The sequence below is a fragment of the Protopterus annectens genome, chromosome 6.part1 (genome assembly GCF_019279795.1).
Source record: "Protopterus annectens isolate FY-2018-M chromosome 6.part1, PAN1.0, whole genome shotgun sequence".
NCBI classification, from domain to species: domain Eukaryota; kingdom Metazoa; phylum Chordata; order Ceratodontiformes; family Protopteridae; genus Protopterus; species Protopterus annectens.
In genome coordinates this window covers 262,392,080-262,407,041 of record NC_056738.1, presented here as the reverse complement: position 1 = coordinate 262,407,041, position 14,962 = coordinate 262,392,080, and the positions used below count along the sequence as shown (strand labels likewise).

Genomic DNA, 14,962 nt, shown 5'->3' with positions numbered 1-14,962 from the left:
CATTTCTGATTTTTCATACTGGGGAAAATGCTGCATCTTTAGCTTCTTCTAGGCTTTGCAAAGCTTTTCTCAAGGGTACGTTCCTCCTTTGACCCCTCTACATTGGATCCTAACATGGGATCTTACAGTGGTTCTCCAACCTCTGACCTTGGCTCCCTTTGAACCCACTGCAAAGGCAGAGTTAAAAGTTTTGACTTGGAAAACAGCTTTGTTAGTGGCAATTACTTCTGCCTAAGGGTCTCAGAGATTCAAGCATCGTCTTCCAAGCCCCCCTATTTATTTTCCATAAAGACAGAGTTACTTTACATACTAATCCTTCTTTCTTACTGAATGTTGTGTCACTAAATACCATCAGTCAGTCCATAACCTCCCTGTGTTTTCCTGAATTTTCAGAATAAGGGTGAATATATGTTGCACCTCTTACACATTCATAGACAGTTGCGCTTCTACCTGGATAAGACAAAGTCTTTCAGAAAATCTGATCAACTGTTTGTGGCTTTCTCAGATTCCAAAAAAGGGAAAGCTGTTGTCAGGGCTGCTATTGCTCAGTGGTTAAGGGATTGTATTTCTCATGTTTATTCATTGAACATTGTTCCCTTATCTGGACCAGTCAAAGCTCATTCCACGAGATCCATAGCAGCATCCCAGGCCTTTTAGTCCAGAGTTTCCTTAGAGGACATTTATGCAGCTGCTTCATGGGCAAATTCTCACACCTTTATTTCTCATTACAAACTTGATATCATATCCAGGAATAGAACTGCTTTTGACTCTACAGTACTCTGGAATATCCTAACATGAGGCCGCCCAGATCTGTGTAGCTGGGGACTGTGTCCCATAGGTTTGATGAAGACTGAACAGACAACATCAGATAAAGAAGTTATGTACACATTCCATCTGTGTTGTCTACTTCAGTTTTTATTAACCTTCCCCCTTCCGTGTATCTGAAAGGCCTGATGGATAACCATGGGAACCTTCATTCCTGTTTTGAGCTCCCGAGCATTCTTTTTAAGCTTTATTGTTTTAAGTATGTTTTTTTTCTCTTCTGGGAAAATTGGCAGCAAACTCGATCTGAGGTATCTGAGAGGAGCAAGTCAGTATTAGTACGGTGGCAGGAGCTCTAGCTTGGAATCCTTAGCTTGCTGACTGCTGAGTTGGTTCCAAGGTCAGAACAGAGACCCACAGGTCTAATAAAGACTAAAGCAAACAAAACAGATGGAACGTTATGGTGAGTGCATAACTTCTTTTTGTAGATCTCTCTGAATATGTGTCACAGATGGGTACATGCTTTGCATTGAGCAAGATTCTAACTACACAAAGGATAATGCCACAGTATGAGCAGAAAATTATTGATTTTAATAATTGGCTTAGTTTCTGGTGTCACTCCAGGAGATTCCATTATCTATCAGCATTGGGAGGACATGGTTAACGGACCATGTTCCTTTGCCAGGGATGGTCTGCACCTGCCTCCCACCCCTAGGTTTTCGGATATTGGCTAAAACTTTAAACAAACTATACACCCCCCAATAGCCTTTTTAGGAAATATCAAAATGACAAAACTACCAACATAGCAAAAAAAAAAAAAAAAAGTCAAAGCAACCTGAAGGTATTTAATGCTTAATGCTAGGAGCATAAACAATAAACTCCACACCCTATAAAGTCTCCTCACTCTGGTAAATGTAGACACTTGTGCTGCTAGTGAGACATGTTTTAAAGCTGCAGAAAGTACTCTACCAGTGCAAGGCTGCAGTGCCTTCTACACATTTAGGCCAACAACAGCACAAACTGGGACTTTAGGTGGTGGTGTCTCAGTCTATGTTAGCAATAAATACAACTCTGGGTTGGTTAAACAGGATGATGCCCTGAAGTTTATCCATGTCCGAGTGTCCATAGGTAAGGTTCCTAACCATGTCCTGGACAGCTACAGCTCGCCCTCTATGACTAACAAAGCTCACAACTCTTACTTAGACCTACTAGAGGTACCCACCATCCAACCAAGTACTCTGTTCATGAGAAACGTATACTTCCTGTAACTTACAGGCACAGTGTTTCCTGGATTTTATCAGCACAAACACCCTGGACCAGATAGCGTGCACTCCAACTAGAGGATAAAACCTACTGAACCTAGTACTCACCAACATGGGAGAGCTTTGCACCCCTGCAACATCCTCATTGGTGAGGTCAAACCACAAAGCTGTTTCCCACAAAATAAATATCAAGCTAGAAAACCCAACTAAACCTGTAACAGGAACAATTCTAAAGCAAACTACATCATGGTAAGTGACGGTTTGTAAAAATTCATGGCTCTGCAAACTCCAAGAATACAGCTACATATGTAGAATTATTTGCAGAAACCCTGTACAAACATGTAAATGGCTACATCAAGGCTGCTCTACCTAGCAGAAGTAAGCCCAGATCTAACACCGAAAATAAATCCCACTAGTAGAATCGTCACCTTTATATGGTATATAACAAAAGAAAAAAAGTCATGACAAAAATCAGAAAGAGCAACTTTCATAGAAATGAGTGCTCTGATTCAACTAAACAAGAAACTAAGAGATGGAATAATGTCCAACAAAGCCAATTACAAGGTCAGGAAAACCTCCCAGGCTAAGGACAGTCACGAGGCCTTCGTCAGCTACGTCAGGAACCTTAAAGGTAACACTCATCAATGTGCAGAGCTAGTGGTAAATGGCACAAACTTCATTGATCAGGGTGACAACACAATGAATCTACTGATAAGTTTAGTTCACCTCCCCACTCCACCCTGTGAAATGCCTTCTAGCATATTCCTCCCCAGCTATCAACAGGGAAAAGTTCTTAATGGGGCTCATTGAGGCCAAAAACACTACTGCAGTAGTCCCAAAAGTATCACTGGTTACCTCCTAAGTAGACTAAAACATGACCTAGCTGGACCATTTGAGGCACTCCAACTACAGCCTCAAATCAGGTTGTGTGCCAGGTGAGTGGAGATCTGTAAAAGTCTTAGCTCTTCATAAGGTGGACTGTCAACCATTTTCAGGAACTACAGACCCATTAGACTGATCAGTCTAACATGCTGAACCATGGGACAAATTATCATGGAAATGATCGAGGAGGACATTGACAATCTACAGACACTGGACCTATCCCAGTTTGGCTTTAAGGGAAGCTCTTGCCTACTCAGCCTGGTAGACTACTGCAAGAGGGTCATCAAGGCTATGGGTAAGGGGAAAAATGGTGCATACTGTATACCCTGACCTGGCCAAGATGTTTGATTCAATAACCACTCGGGTTTTGTTGACAAACTCTCAGAACTAAGCATAAATACCTGCATAACTCTGGATTACTGGCTTGGCTCACAGATAAGACCCAAGAAGTCAGGATCGGTGAAGTCAACTTCATCAGGAGACCAATCATCAGTGACGTACCCCAGGGCCCCATGTTGGTCTCACTTTTTTTGGCATCTGCATGTCACAAGACAATGTTAATGTCAAAGGCCTCTAGCTCACCAAGTTCAGAGGTGACTGTAAATTAGGAACTATCATAGATTCCTCCATGACACCAACATCCTACAAGAGGTTCTAACACATACAAATGACTGGTGCCAAAGTAACGGATTAAAGCTCAACATGAAGAACTGCACTATAGTACTCTTTAGAAAAATCATACACCCAAGCTAATTACTCCATCGATAAAACACCCCTAAGAGTTGAACCAATAATTGGGGATCTTGTAACATATGTAGACAGTAATCTGACTTTTGACTAACACATAGCCAAGATAGTACAAAAAATATTCTGTGTCACCCAACTCATAAGCAAGGGTATGGCATCCAGGTCCAAGGAAGTTCTAGTATCACTCTACCCACCCCTTTTCAGACCCGTCATTGAGTACAGTGCCCACTTTGGCACATACCGAACCAGGCACTTTTAACAGTTGGAATGCCCTCAAAGGTTCCTCACCAGAAGAATTCGGGATATGAATATTCTATCCTGTACAGATCATCTTAAGGCCTATCTCTGAAAGTTTCCTACAGGTTACTGAGAAGCAAACTATGCTTGTCTTATAAAGGCATGCTGTGATGGATCTCTTGCATATCCGCAAAACAAATAGCACCAGGATCCAAAGACTCGAACTTTGCCTGCAACATAAGTAGAACATGCTGGATAGACCGATATGTGTCTCAAAGATCTGTGCGCTGTGGAATAAGCTCCCCATCTACATGTTGCAGTTATTCCCTGGCTCTTTTCAAGCAAAACCTTGATCACTGGATGGAGAATTGCAAATTCATCCCTAGTTTGGCCTTCGTGTCTCTAATAGATAGATGTCAACAGTAAGTAAAGTAATTCCCAACCAACACCCCCCGCTCCCCCGAACATAACTCTCAGCTACCTCATTACTAATATACCCCACCATATAGGTGTTCAAGGAACAAGGGGACAAAACTGGGTTGGGTTTGCACAACATGGCTTGTAAAAACCCTGGTATAAACCTATGCACCTGTAATGCACATAGGAACGTGCATGGATCTGGTCTATATGCTGTAGTCATGTTGCAAGGTCAATAAAACAATTCTGCTTTAATGAAAAATCTATTGATAAAAATGAAAAATGTATTTCCAGTCATAATTTCATTTAGATTTCTTTATTGTTGAGAGAAAAAGTATCACAAAATGAATATTCATTTAAGGTGTTTTCTAACAAACTAGATTAAAAATATACTATCTTTAAAGTTATGTTCTGCTGTTCAAGATTTTTTTTTTTTTTTGTAGCGGCTTGCAGGAGCCACATTGCTGGTATTTGCAAACAAGCAGGACCTCCCTGGAGCACTTTCTTCTGATGCCATTAGAGAGGTGAGAATGTTTTTACATGCAGATTTTAAGAACAGAAAATTGTAGAGAGAGAGTCATTTTTAAGTGTTATTTGCTACAGTAGTAGTTGGAACCATTGTTTCACAAATTGCAACAGAAATGGTTGCTTTGATGTTATTAAAATCCTAGGGAGGGATTTGCAGCCATTGTGCCTTGTCCGTGAAGTAGATGTAGTGCATGCTAGAATGCCATACCAAAGCCCACTGAGATGCTTAAAGACAACTACACAATAGAGTAATACCCTGTATGAGATCTTAACCCATGAAATGCTGAAATATTCCATGTACATGAGTACTGTGTCCACAGTGTACACATGCAAGTAAAACAGGATTGTACATGATTCACAGACAGTACTCCAACTGTGTAAGGGCTGGACCAGAACTGTATACCTACAGTTGATGCAGTGCATATGACAGCATCAGTCCCCTTTCCTGATGATGATTTGCTCAGAATAGAGAGCCGAGTAACAAAATTGGTGCTGAAAAAAGTGTATCCTTTGCATGTTAGAAAAAAATCCTACTGGCACACACAGTGAAGCTTTTTAGCCCCCACCATTGGGAGTTATCACACCTAGAGAGACCCTGTTTACCATAATATGGTAATGATTTTAGCTCAGCTGTCATGCATAATGGATGAAAAAGTTTATGAACTGCTGTGTGGCATGATGGTGTGGTGTAGCAGGGTAGAGGAGAGCTATTTTGCTATCTTGGCTACACTGTGATGTGAGGCATTATCTTTCTACACATTGATTCCGTCTGTAGCATAGCTTGCAGTGGTTTATTTTGTGTACTGGTGCACATTCAGAGATCCAGCATTTCTTTGTCAGTTTCCCATTATTGCAGTCATATAAGTCTGTGAATCATGGTGATAAGTGGGTGGTGTACTAAACAGTGAGTTGAATGCATAAATATGTACTGTTTATGAATAGCTTGATCCAAGAGCAGTAGCTGAAAGTAGCTGCTTTAAGTGATCTGACCAAGCAATCAGTACAGCGATGAGTTACTCGGGATCCATGTTTCTGCTTTTCAGTATTTTTGTAGGAACTGAATATTGTTTCCTTCAAAGCATGAAGTATGCCTTGGCCATGCTAGATGCAAAACAAACTAGTAAAGTACTGAAAGTTACTTGTTACCTTGTATAATTCTACATTGGGAGGTTGTGGTGAAAAGGGAAGAGACTGTCACCTTTTCAGGGCAGTATGAGAAGATGTTTGTGTGTGTATATTGAGTGAGGGACTCTGAAGTACTGGAAAGAGATCTATACAGGAATGATTATGTTGAGTAGTTATAAAGGGAATGGTGGCAAAGTACAAGAAGAAACAAAAACGATGCAGTGTTTTTGAAGCTAGTTCAAATGTTTGTTTTATACAGAAAGTTTATCCTTACAAGTAGCGACATCATGTTTCATGTTATTTTGCTTTTCCTTGGAAAGGTGTACACAGGGTAAGGACTGACCACTGTTTACATTTGCTGAGCACAAAGTATCTGCTTTGCCTTCTTGTCTTGAATATTTTGGTAAAATGTCTAAAGCAGTTAAAATGTTATAATTCCTGTCTCTTTCTTGAGCAGACTTTAATTTTGTGCTTACTCTGTTTTACTTTTGTGCTTACTTTAACATATTTATTTTATTGTTTATTAACCATGTAAGGTAGGCTTGGTTGTATGGACCTTTTTCAGCTGCGATCTGACCAGATCTCAAGATAATACTCAGTGTACCTATGTAATATATGTAAATTGTTGCTAAAGGAGATGGTAAAATCTTCCTTTGAGGAGGCCTTATCTGGTCATTTTAGTAAAAGTAAAACATGTTTCTTTCCCTTCCTCGTCGTCTTCATCATCAAAACTTGACAAACCTAAAAAGAGGAGTCGATTGGTGCCAGCTTCTCCCTTGGCATTAACGACCAAAAGACTTAAAACTTTGGTTCCTCTGACAGGGTGGAACCGACACTTATTTCAAAGGATACTTTGGTGCCGACATCAGCACCAAATGCGTCTCCTCCATCAATGCTAAAGTTATTGGCACAGACCCAAGACCAGACCATGAAACCGACGGCCTTGGTGCTGTCTCCCATTTTGGCACCTTTGTCTTTGCTGCCAGTTGAAAACACTGAATTTTCTTTCTTTGACCATCCTAGGACCAGATTACTCCCCATCTGTAAACCCTTTTGCCAGTTACCTAGCCTCTTTTTGGAAAGACCGAAATCACCCTCTACCCAGTCAATTTGTTTCACCAAGTCTGACAGAAATGGATGTGCTGAGGTTGATGGAACAGCTCCTTGCAGCAAGGAGACTCTCAGGTATGTCCTCAGTTCCATTCCCTTCTAGAGCTGGAACCCTTCCTTCTGCAACCCCACCTAGTCTTCCTCCTCTGAGGCCTTGGAGATCCTGACTCCCAAGTTTCCCGGTGCCGACTGTTTTGGTTCCGACGAGCTCTCCATCTCCAGTTCCAATTTCTACACTGAGTTCTTTGTCCCTTTTGGATCAGGAGAACTGTCTGGGTCATGGCTACACTGTCTGTTCAGGGGGGCGGGGTTCAACTCCAGTGTTTTCAGAGATGTCTCTGCACCACGGGGCTTCCGCACTCGTTAGCTCTAATCTGGCTTTGGGGGTGGTTTCTTTGGAGAGGGAGGGACCACGGTTCTGAGACAGTCTTTATTGGTTCTGGGCTCCCTTCCCTCTTGGGTTGACCAGCTTTCCATGCCATGGAGAGGGCTCTGTTCACTGTGGGGATTCATTCAGTTCCTCCCCTGTTGGAGCATTTCCCTGACCCTTCTCCTTGTCCAGAGCCTCAACCAATCCCAACACCTGGACAGCAAGAGCAGAAACTGCAGGAGTCATCTGTTGAGGTTTTGTCTTCTGATACCTCCCCAGATCATCCCACTGAGGAGGTTCCTCAGAAGAGGAAGTGTAAAAGGAAACTCCTAGATTCCCTGGAGGAATCCATCACAGAGGACACTGATTTTGATGAAGGGAAGGGTTCCCAACTGCCACACCTGGAAGACGTCTCTTTTGGAGACATCCTTGCGATCCTTAAACAGATGGGTGGCTGGACATCCCAAAAGCCGTCTTCAGAGGAGTCAGTGTACCTGCAGGCTTTTGGCACTCTATCATCTACCTCTTCGATAACTCTGCCCACTGATAAGCTCATTAAGTTGATCTCGCAGCAGGCGTGAAAGGCTCCTGTTACCATAGAACCCATCCCCAAGAGGCCAGACAAAATTCTAAATGCACCCAAGGACCATCAGTTTTGGGCAATGGGATTAGTGGTAGATGCCATGGTGGTAGCAGCGGCCACAAAAAAGGAACCGGCAGAGGAAAGTTCCATTATCCATCCTCCTAATAGAGAGTCTCGGACGATGAATATGTTTGGCAAGTGGATTTGTGCTTCATCGACCTTTGCTTTATGGTCTTTGAACTTTATGGCACATTACACCAGACTTCAAAGAGATCTTATTAAAGAGCTGTCAGATACCCTCGCAGGAAACTTATCTGAAGAAGTTCAAGATAAGGTTGCTTCTCAGTTGGCCATTCAAGAGTCCATTTCAAATTTGTCCATGAGGCTCATAGCACATGCAGCTGAAGGGATGACTAGAGGAATGGGATCGAGTGTAGCCATATGGAGGCATGCCTGGATGTGCTTGTGCGAATTTCTGGAGCCATTCAAGTCTTCATTCATCAGTGCACCCTCTGGATCATTCCTTTTAGGCCCTAAAGTTTGAGAAAGTTTATCCAGGTTTGAAAAGGATGGAAAGACCCTTTCTGCAGTGGGTGTACATTTTTGTACTCCTCAATAGTCCTATTCTAGGAACCAGAGGAGCGGAAAAATGTGGTTCAGAAAATCCCAAGGGCCTTTCCAGGACACGTGGCACTGGCTCCCCAAGGGGCAGAGGATGGAGCTTTAATGGAAGACACCATCCACGCAGCAGAGGTGGCCTGCAAAATCGGGGTTCCAGGGATATCTTTCCTGGTAAAAACCCTACCAGCTGTCCTTAAAGGAGGCCCGATTGCTTTCCTCTGGAAGCAGTTGGGGGGCGTTTATCATTGCACCAACACACCTGGCTTCATATAACTTCGGATACTTGGGTGCACAGAATCATAACCAGAGGATACACCAAACCCTTCATCATCCCCTCCACAACTCCAGCAAGATCCCTAGCATTCCACCCAGTCAGAGGGAACCAGCAGCATTAGAAATTCTAAAACTGCTAGAAGAGAGTCATCCAAGAGGTCCCGCCAGACCAAATATAGTCAGGGATTTACTCAGAATTCTTTTTAGTGCCAAAGAAAACAGGGGACTGGAGACCAGTGTTGGATCTAAGTTTTTTGAGCAAGTCAGCTCGACAGGCAAAATTCTGGATGGTCACAGTTCAGTTTGTTTTCCTGCTTCAAGGGAAAGACAATTGGATATGCTCAATAAATGTCCAGGATCTGTATTACCACATAAAAATGGACAAATACTCCAGGAGATTTCTCCATTTCCAGCTGGGGGCCAGTCATCATCAATTCAGAGCTCTCCCCTTGGTCTCACCACAGCCCCCAGGGTGTTCATCAAATCCATGGCAGTAGTAGCAGCTCACTTGAGACTGTATGGATTCTGGGTGTTTCCATACATAGATGACTGGCTCATAACTGCTCCCACCAGGCATCTACTAGAACAAGCAAGAGATTACATTCTCCAGACCTGCACCAGCCTGAGGATTACAGTAAATTATGAAAAATCACAACTGACTCCAACACAAGCTTTAGAGTTCATAGGGGCTGTACTAAGTACCAATACCTGCATAGCATCCCTACTTTATTTGAGATTGCAAAAGATCAAAGCTCAAGTGGGAATGATTGTCAGGAGCAGGGGGGGGGGGGTAGCCACATAACTAGTTCTACAAGTTCTAGGTTCGATGGCAGCCATCACATTAGATCCCCCTGGCAAGATTTCACATGAGAGTTCTATAATGACTTCTATCATCTCAGTGGTCCATTCTGTATCAACCAATGCCAGATCAGATTTTGATTACCAACCATTGCAAGAAAGAGCTAGCTTGGTGGATTTAGTCTGACAAAATTCTCTTGGGCTGCCCGTTTATCCTGTGTCAGCTCCAAACCCTAGTGACCACAGATGCCTCCCAGATGGGGTGGTGGGGTATTATTTGGGTAAGATGGTCAAAGGCACTTGGTCCCCCATGAAGGCCAGCTTGCATATCAGTGTCTTGGAGTTGAGAGCAGTGCTTTTAGTATTGCAGACCTTTGAAACTGCTCTCCCCCTGGGAACGATTGCAATTCAAACAGACAATATGTCAGTAGTCTGGTACATCTGCAAACAGGGAGGAACCAAGTAGTACCCCCCTTTCTCGAGAAGCTCTGAGTCTGGTAGTGGGTGATCTCTTCCAACTGCTTTCTGATAATAACACACAATTCCGAGGAGTTCCAGTGTGATAGCAGACAAACTAAACAGATGCATTCTTCTGCCTCATGAGTGGTGTCTCAATCCCAGAGTGGCATAAAAGATTTTTCATTGCTGGGGTTAGCTGCGACCTTTTTGCATCGTCCCTGAACAACCAGTGCAGCAGCTACCTTGCCCTGGTCCCCCTTCCAGAGGAGTCTTTAGGAGATGCTTTCCTGCATGATTGGCCCTCCAGACTCCTGCATGCCTTTCCCCATTTCCATTAATTCCTCAATTTCTAAAGAAAGCAGTCTGGTTGAAGAAAAGTTAATCCTCATGGTCTGCCTTCTGGCATCGACAGGTTTGGTTCTCCTTTCTTTGTCATTATCTGATTCAAGACCGTGGACTCTGGACCCAGCTCCAGATCTCCTATCCCATCCAGAGGGATTAGTTCACCCAAACCTTCAAAACTTCAAGCTCATGGCGTAGGGGGTTTCCATTGATTGCCAGGCATAATAAACTTTCTTCTCCAGTTCATAGGATTATTTTGGTTTCCCCTACGCCTTCCACCAGAAAACTCTACAGTAGTAAATGGAAGAGGCTTTCCTGCTGGGCTTGTGATAATAACACTGACCCCTTCTCTGTTCCTATCAATAAAGTTCTAGAATTTTTAGCTTTGCTCTTTCAAGCAGGGGCCTCTTCCTCTACTGCCACCTAGTAGCTATTTCAAATGTTCATAATGGGTTTAAAAATGTTCATTAATTTCTCATAGACTTTGCAAAGCATTCTTAAAAGGACATTGATGTTAAACCCTCCGTATAAGGATCCATATACACCCTGGGATTTAAACTTGGTATTAGACAATAGTACATTCCCCCTTTGAGCCTCCTGCCAGCTGTGACTTGAAATTCTTGTCTTGGAAAACTATATTTCTGTTACCGATAACGTCTGCCAGATGGATTTCAGAAATTCAAACTTTATCTTGCAAATCAATTTATTCGATGTTTCACAAAGGCAAGGTTTCACTGAGAACAAACCCTTCCCTTTCACCAAAAGTGGTGTCAGAAAATATCAATCAAGCAATCAGTTTACCAACATTTTTTTCAAAATTTCTCAAACAAAGGCAAATAATACGCTTTTATCTTCATAGAACAAAAGACATAAGGAAATTTGACCAGCTGTTTTTTTTCAAGTACTAAAATGGGTAAGCCACTTACAATCTTTTAGCCATCTAGATAAGGTGAGTTTATTTCCTTCATATACAACAACAGGAAATTAATTACCTGGGCCTGTTAAGGCACACTCTGCCAGAGCCATGGCTACTTCCAACAGTGTTCCAGTCTAAGGCTTCCATGGATATTTGTGCAGCAGCAGCAACATGGGCTACCCCATAGTACCTTCATTACTCATTACAAATTGGATTTGGTCTCTAGGGGAAGAACGTCATTTGGCTCTCAAGAATATCCTTCCATGAGTCCTTCCAAGGTAGCTGGAGACTGTCGCACATGTCAAGGATAAATGAAGATTGACAACATCAGATAAAAAAAGGTATGTATTTACCATAACGTTTCATCTGTGTTGTCCATCTTCATTTATCCTTGACTCCCTACCCTCCATCCCCCTTCCATTCAGGCCACTTGGTGGAATGAATTATGGTCTTGGTTATACATTTTCCACACATGACACCAGATATGGTCTCTATAACAGTGTTATTAGGATTATACTTTCTATCTGCAAACTCGATCTAAGGTAAATTGGACAGGAGCATTCTGGGTAGGATTTAAGTTTGAGAGTTTTTGGTTCTCGCTGGCTGTAGTAATATCCGAGCTAGTTCTAATATTTGGAACCGAACCCAGTTCCATATGTCAAGGATAAATGAAGATGGACAACACAGATGGAACATTATGGTAAGTACATAACTTTTTTCTTCAAAATAGCACAGTAGTATTACAGTAAAGGGAAATAGTGTTGTATTACACACATGCATGCATATACACACACACACACACACACACACACACACACACACACACACGTTGTGCAAATGATCATACTGCACAGTAATTAATATTACAATAATTTTGATTCATTAGTACCCCTGGGAAATGGAGCATAGTAAGGTTACAGCTGCACGCACATGCTTATTACACTGTGCAAGTAAGACAGGGTGGTACACCAGCAATGAGCAGAATAGACAGCAGTGTCAATAAAGTATGTACTCATAAACATATTGAGTTTTAACATAGGGTTAATTCTCATAGCGGTGAATAGTATAGTTCTTCAAGCTATTAGGGGAATTTCTCAAAGCTTCTTAAGAATTTCTGTAAAATATCCACTATGCTGCAGTATTCCTGGTGAATGAACACATAAGTCTGAAGCTGATTTCTTCTCTGCTCATCTAATGTTTGGTAATGAAGAATTTGATCCAGTCTCATGTACTACGTTACATAATTTCTTTCTAATAAATTATATTGGATTGGAAAACTTAACAGTTAAACCACTGTAGTCTTGTTTGCTTTTAATAGTAGACTGATCTACCAAATTGTCTAGTTAAAAAAACTTCATTCACATTGACTAGAATTGTAAAACCAGAAGATATGCAGAATGCCAGCAACATAATTTTCCCTTACACAGAACAATCTGGTAAAGATGTGTTATGCATAGCTGCTTATTGGTGAGGAATCAGGCATTGTGCAGTAGCATAAATTGTTGATATATAAATCTGAAATATGGTAAACATTTATCCATTATAAGGGACGAGTCTGATTTACTATTGATATCCTTAATATATGAGGACCAATACCAAGAAATGCGTAGAGCTTGATATGGAGAGTTGCAGCTTCTTCACTTTTAGGATTTACATCTGTGGCTCTAAGTCAGCTTAGTCATCCCAGGCTATCAAAGTCCATCCTCTTTTTCCATGATCCTCTGCACCTTTGGTCTTACCTCCAGATCTCTTCAGCCAAACGTGAAGCTTGTTACTATTAATTGTACCTGGCTCCTTTTTTTTGTTCCCCAAATACAAAGGTTTCAAAGTACTTTTCCTGTACTTTTCAATAGATGAAGACCAGATCTTTTTACTTTTTCTTTCTTTTTGTATTGTAAATTGTTAGGTGTTTTCTTCTTTGGGTTTGTGTATTTCTAGTCAGGCTTATGGCAGGTTTTATTTTATATTTGTTTTCCACGGTAGAGCACTGATTTCTATATGGACCTTTTTCAGATTCTGCCTAGGAGAGGTGTCTGGTTAAGTGACTTGCTCAGAGTCACACAGGCAATGGAGGTTGTGGGAATCGAACCTTGCACCACTGGAAACAGCTCGTCAACTGTTCCTCTCTCCTCCCACCTCTCATTGTCAGCGTTTCTAATTGTGTGTCCGTTTGTTTCTGTTATTCATCTAAAATAATGGTGGTAGTTTGTTTTTATTGTGGAGAAATCCAAAAAGAAATTCATCAAGAAGTGTTCTTGCGGGGTAAGAATTTCCCTGCAAGGCAAATACACTGCATACTTAAAAGCCCTTGGGTGAAGGATACGTTCGAGAACAGTACATCTGTGCAGCCATCAAGTTGTATACACTGGGGTCCTAATGGAGAGATGAAAAGTCAGCAAGCAAAGGATAGTAGTAGTGCTGAAATTGAATTCAATCTCAAGTCTTGGTGAGTACCTTTGCGAGGTGGACCCTGTTTTTCACAAAATCTCACCAAGGCAACACTGATGTATAGACTATTTATATAGCATGGACAGAAGTAAGTCAAAAACAAAAAAAGAGAGCTTGGGTGCACAAGACCAGGGATAAAAAAAGTGCCCAATCCTGGTAGGCGCACTGGTGCCAGGACTGGAAAAAATGACAGCGTGGAATCCTCAAAATAGAGAACCATCCCTACAATGGGGCCAGGCCAGTCCAGACCCAGGGAGGAGGATGGCCCCCCGTTGTAGAAGGAAGTAGCAGTCCAAAAATCACAAAAAATGATTGGCCAAAGAAGAGCTATAAAGACGGTAGACTAGACTATTGAGGATAAGACATAAATTATGTATTGTTACTATTATGTAAAAAGCCCAGAATTTCTAGACACAAGATATGCAAAACGATTAAGAGAGAAATTAGAGGAAAAAAATACACTTCCACAGGAAAAACTGTCAGAAGCTTCAAATAAAAATATGTGTTCATTAATACAACAGATTTTTGAAAAGCAGTATATAGATCAAGAAACTGATCTCTTTGGAAAAAGAAGCATCTGAGGAAGTGAGAAAATATAAACAACAAATCCTAGACATATTTGAAAAATATAAAAAAGAAAGAGAGATGTGATATGGTGCAATATTTGTGCAAAGGAGAAAGCCAAGTTAATTAATATAGAGAAGGTAGCCCCAAAGATATTTGAAGAGAAATACAGGCAAAGGCATCCAGAGATGGAAAATTTCACATTAAAAATTTATCACAAAGATGGAATGTAGAAAAGAAGATTAGTAAAGCAGAAGTTGAAGTTATGGAGTGCCTGAGAAGTGAAGGACTTAATGTAGAAGGTCTAACACAGACTACACCACAGCATGATGGAGCGAGTCCACAGAATAAGGAAAAGCAAGAAGATCAGGAGACAGCTGAAGAAGAAATATGGACTTGGAAAGGAAAAGAGATTTAATATAGTGTAATTATGCAAGGATAAAGCAAAATCAACCAGTACAAAAAAGGCAGCACCAAAGATATTTGAAGAGAAATACAGGCAAAGGAATCCAGAGATG

The 14,962-nt window shown here is 41.5% G+C and overlaps 1 protein-coding gene across 2 annotated transcripts in view; it reads left to right on the top strand.

The window, feature by feature from the left end:
• ARL2 (ADP ribosylation factor like GTPase 2) overlaps window positions 1-14,962 on the top strand; it is a 722,587-nt gene that overhangs the window by 486,619 nt on the left and 221,006 nt on the right. For both annotated transcript variants that reach the window (XM_044075687.1, XM_044075688.1), the window contains one exon: window positions 4,751-4,831. In XM_044075687.1, the coding sequence (XP_043931622.1) occupies window positions 4,751-4,831 (81 nt within the window). The remainder of the gene's footprint in view (window positions 1-4,750; window positions 4,832-14,962) is intronic.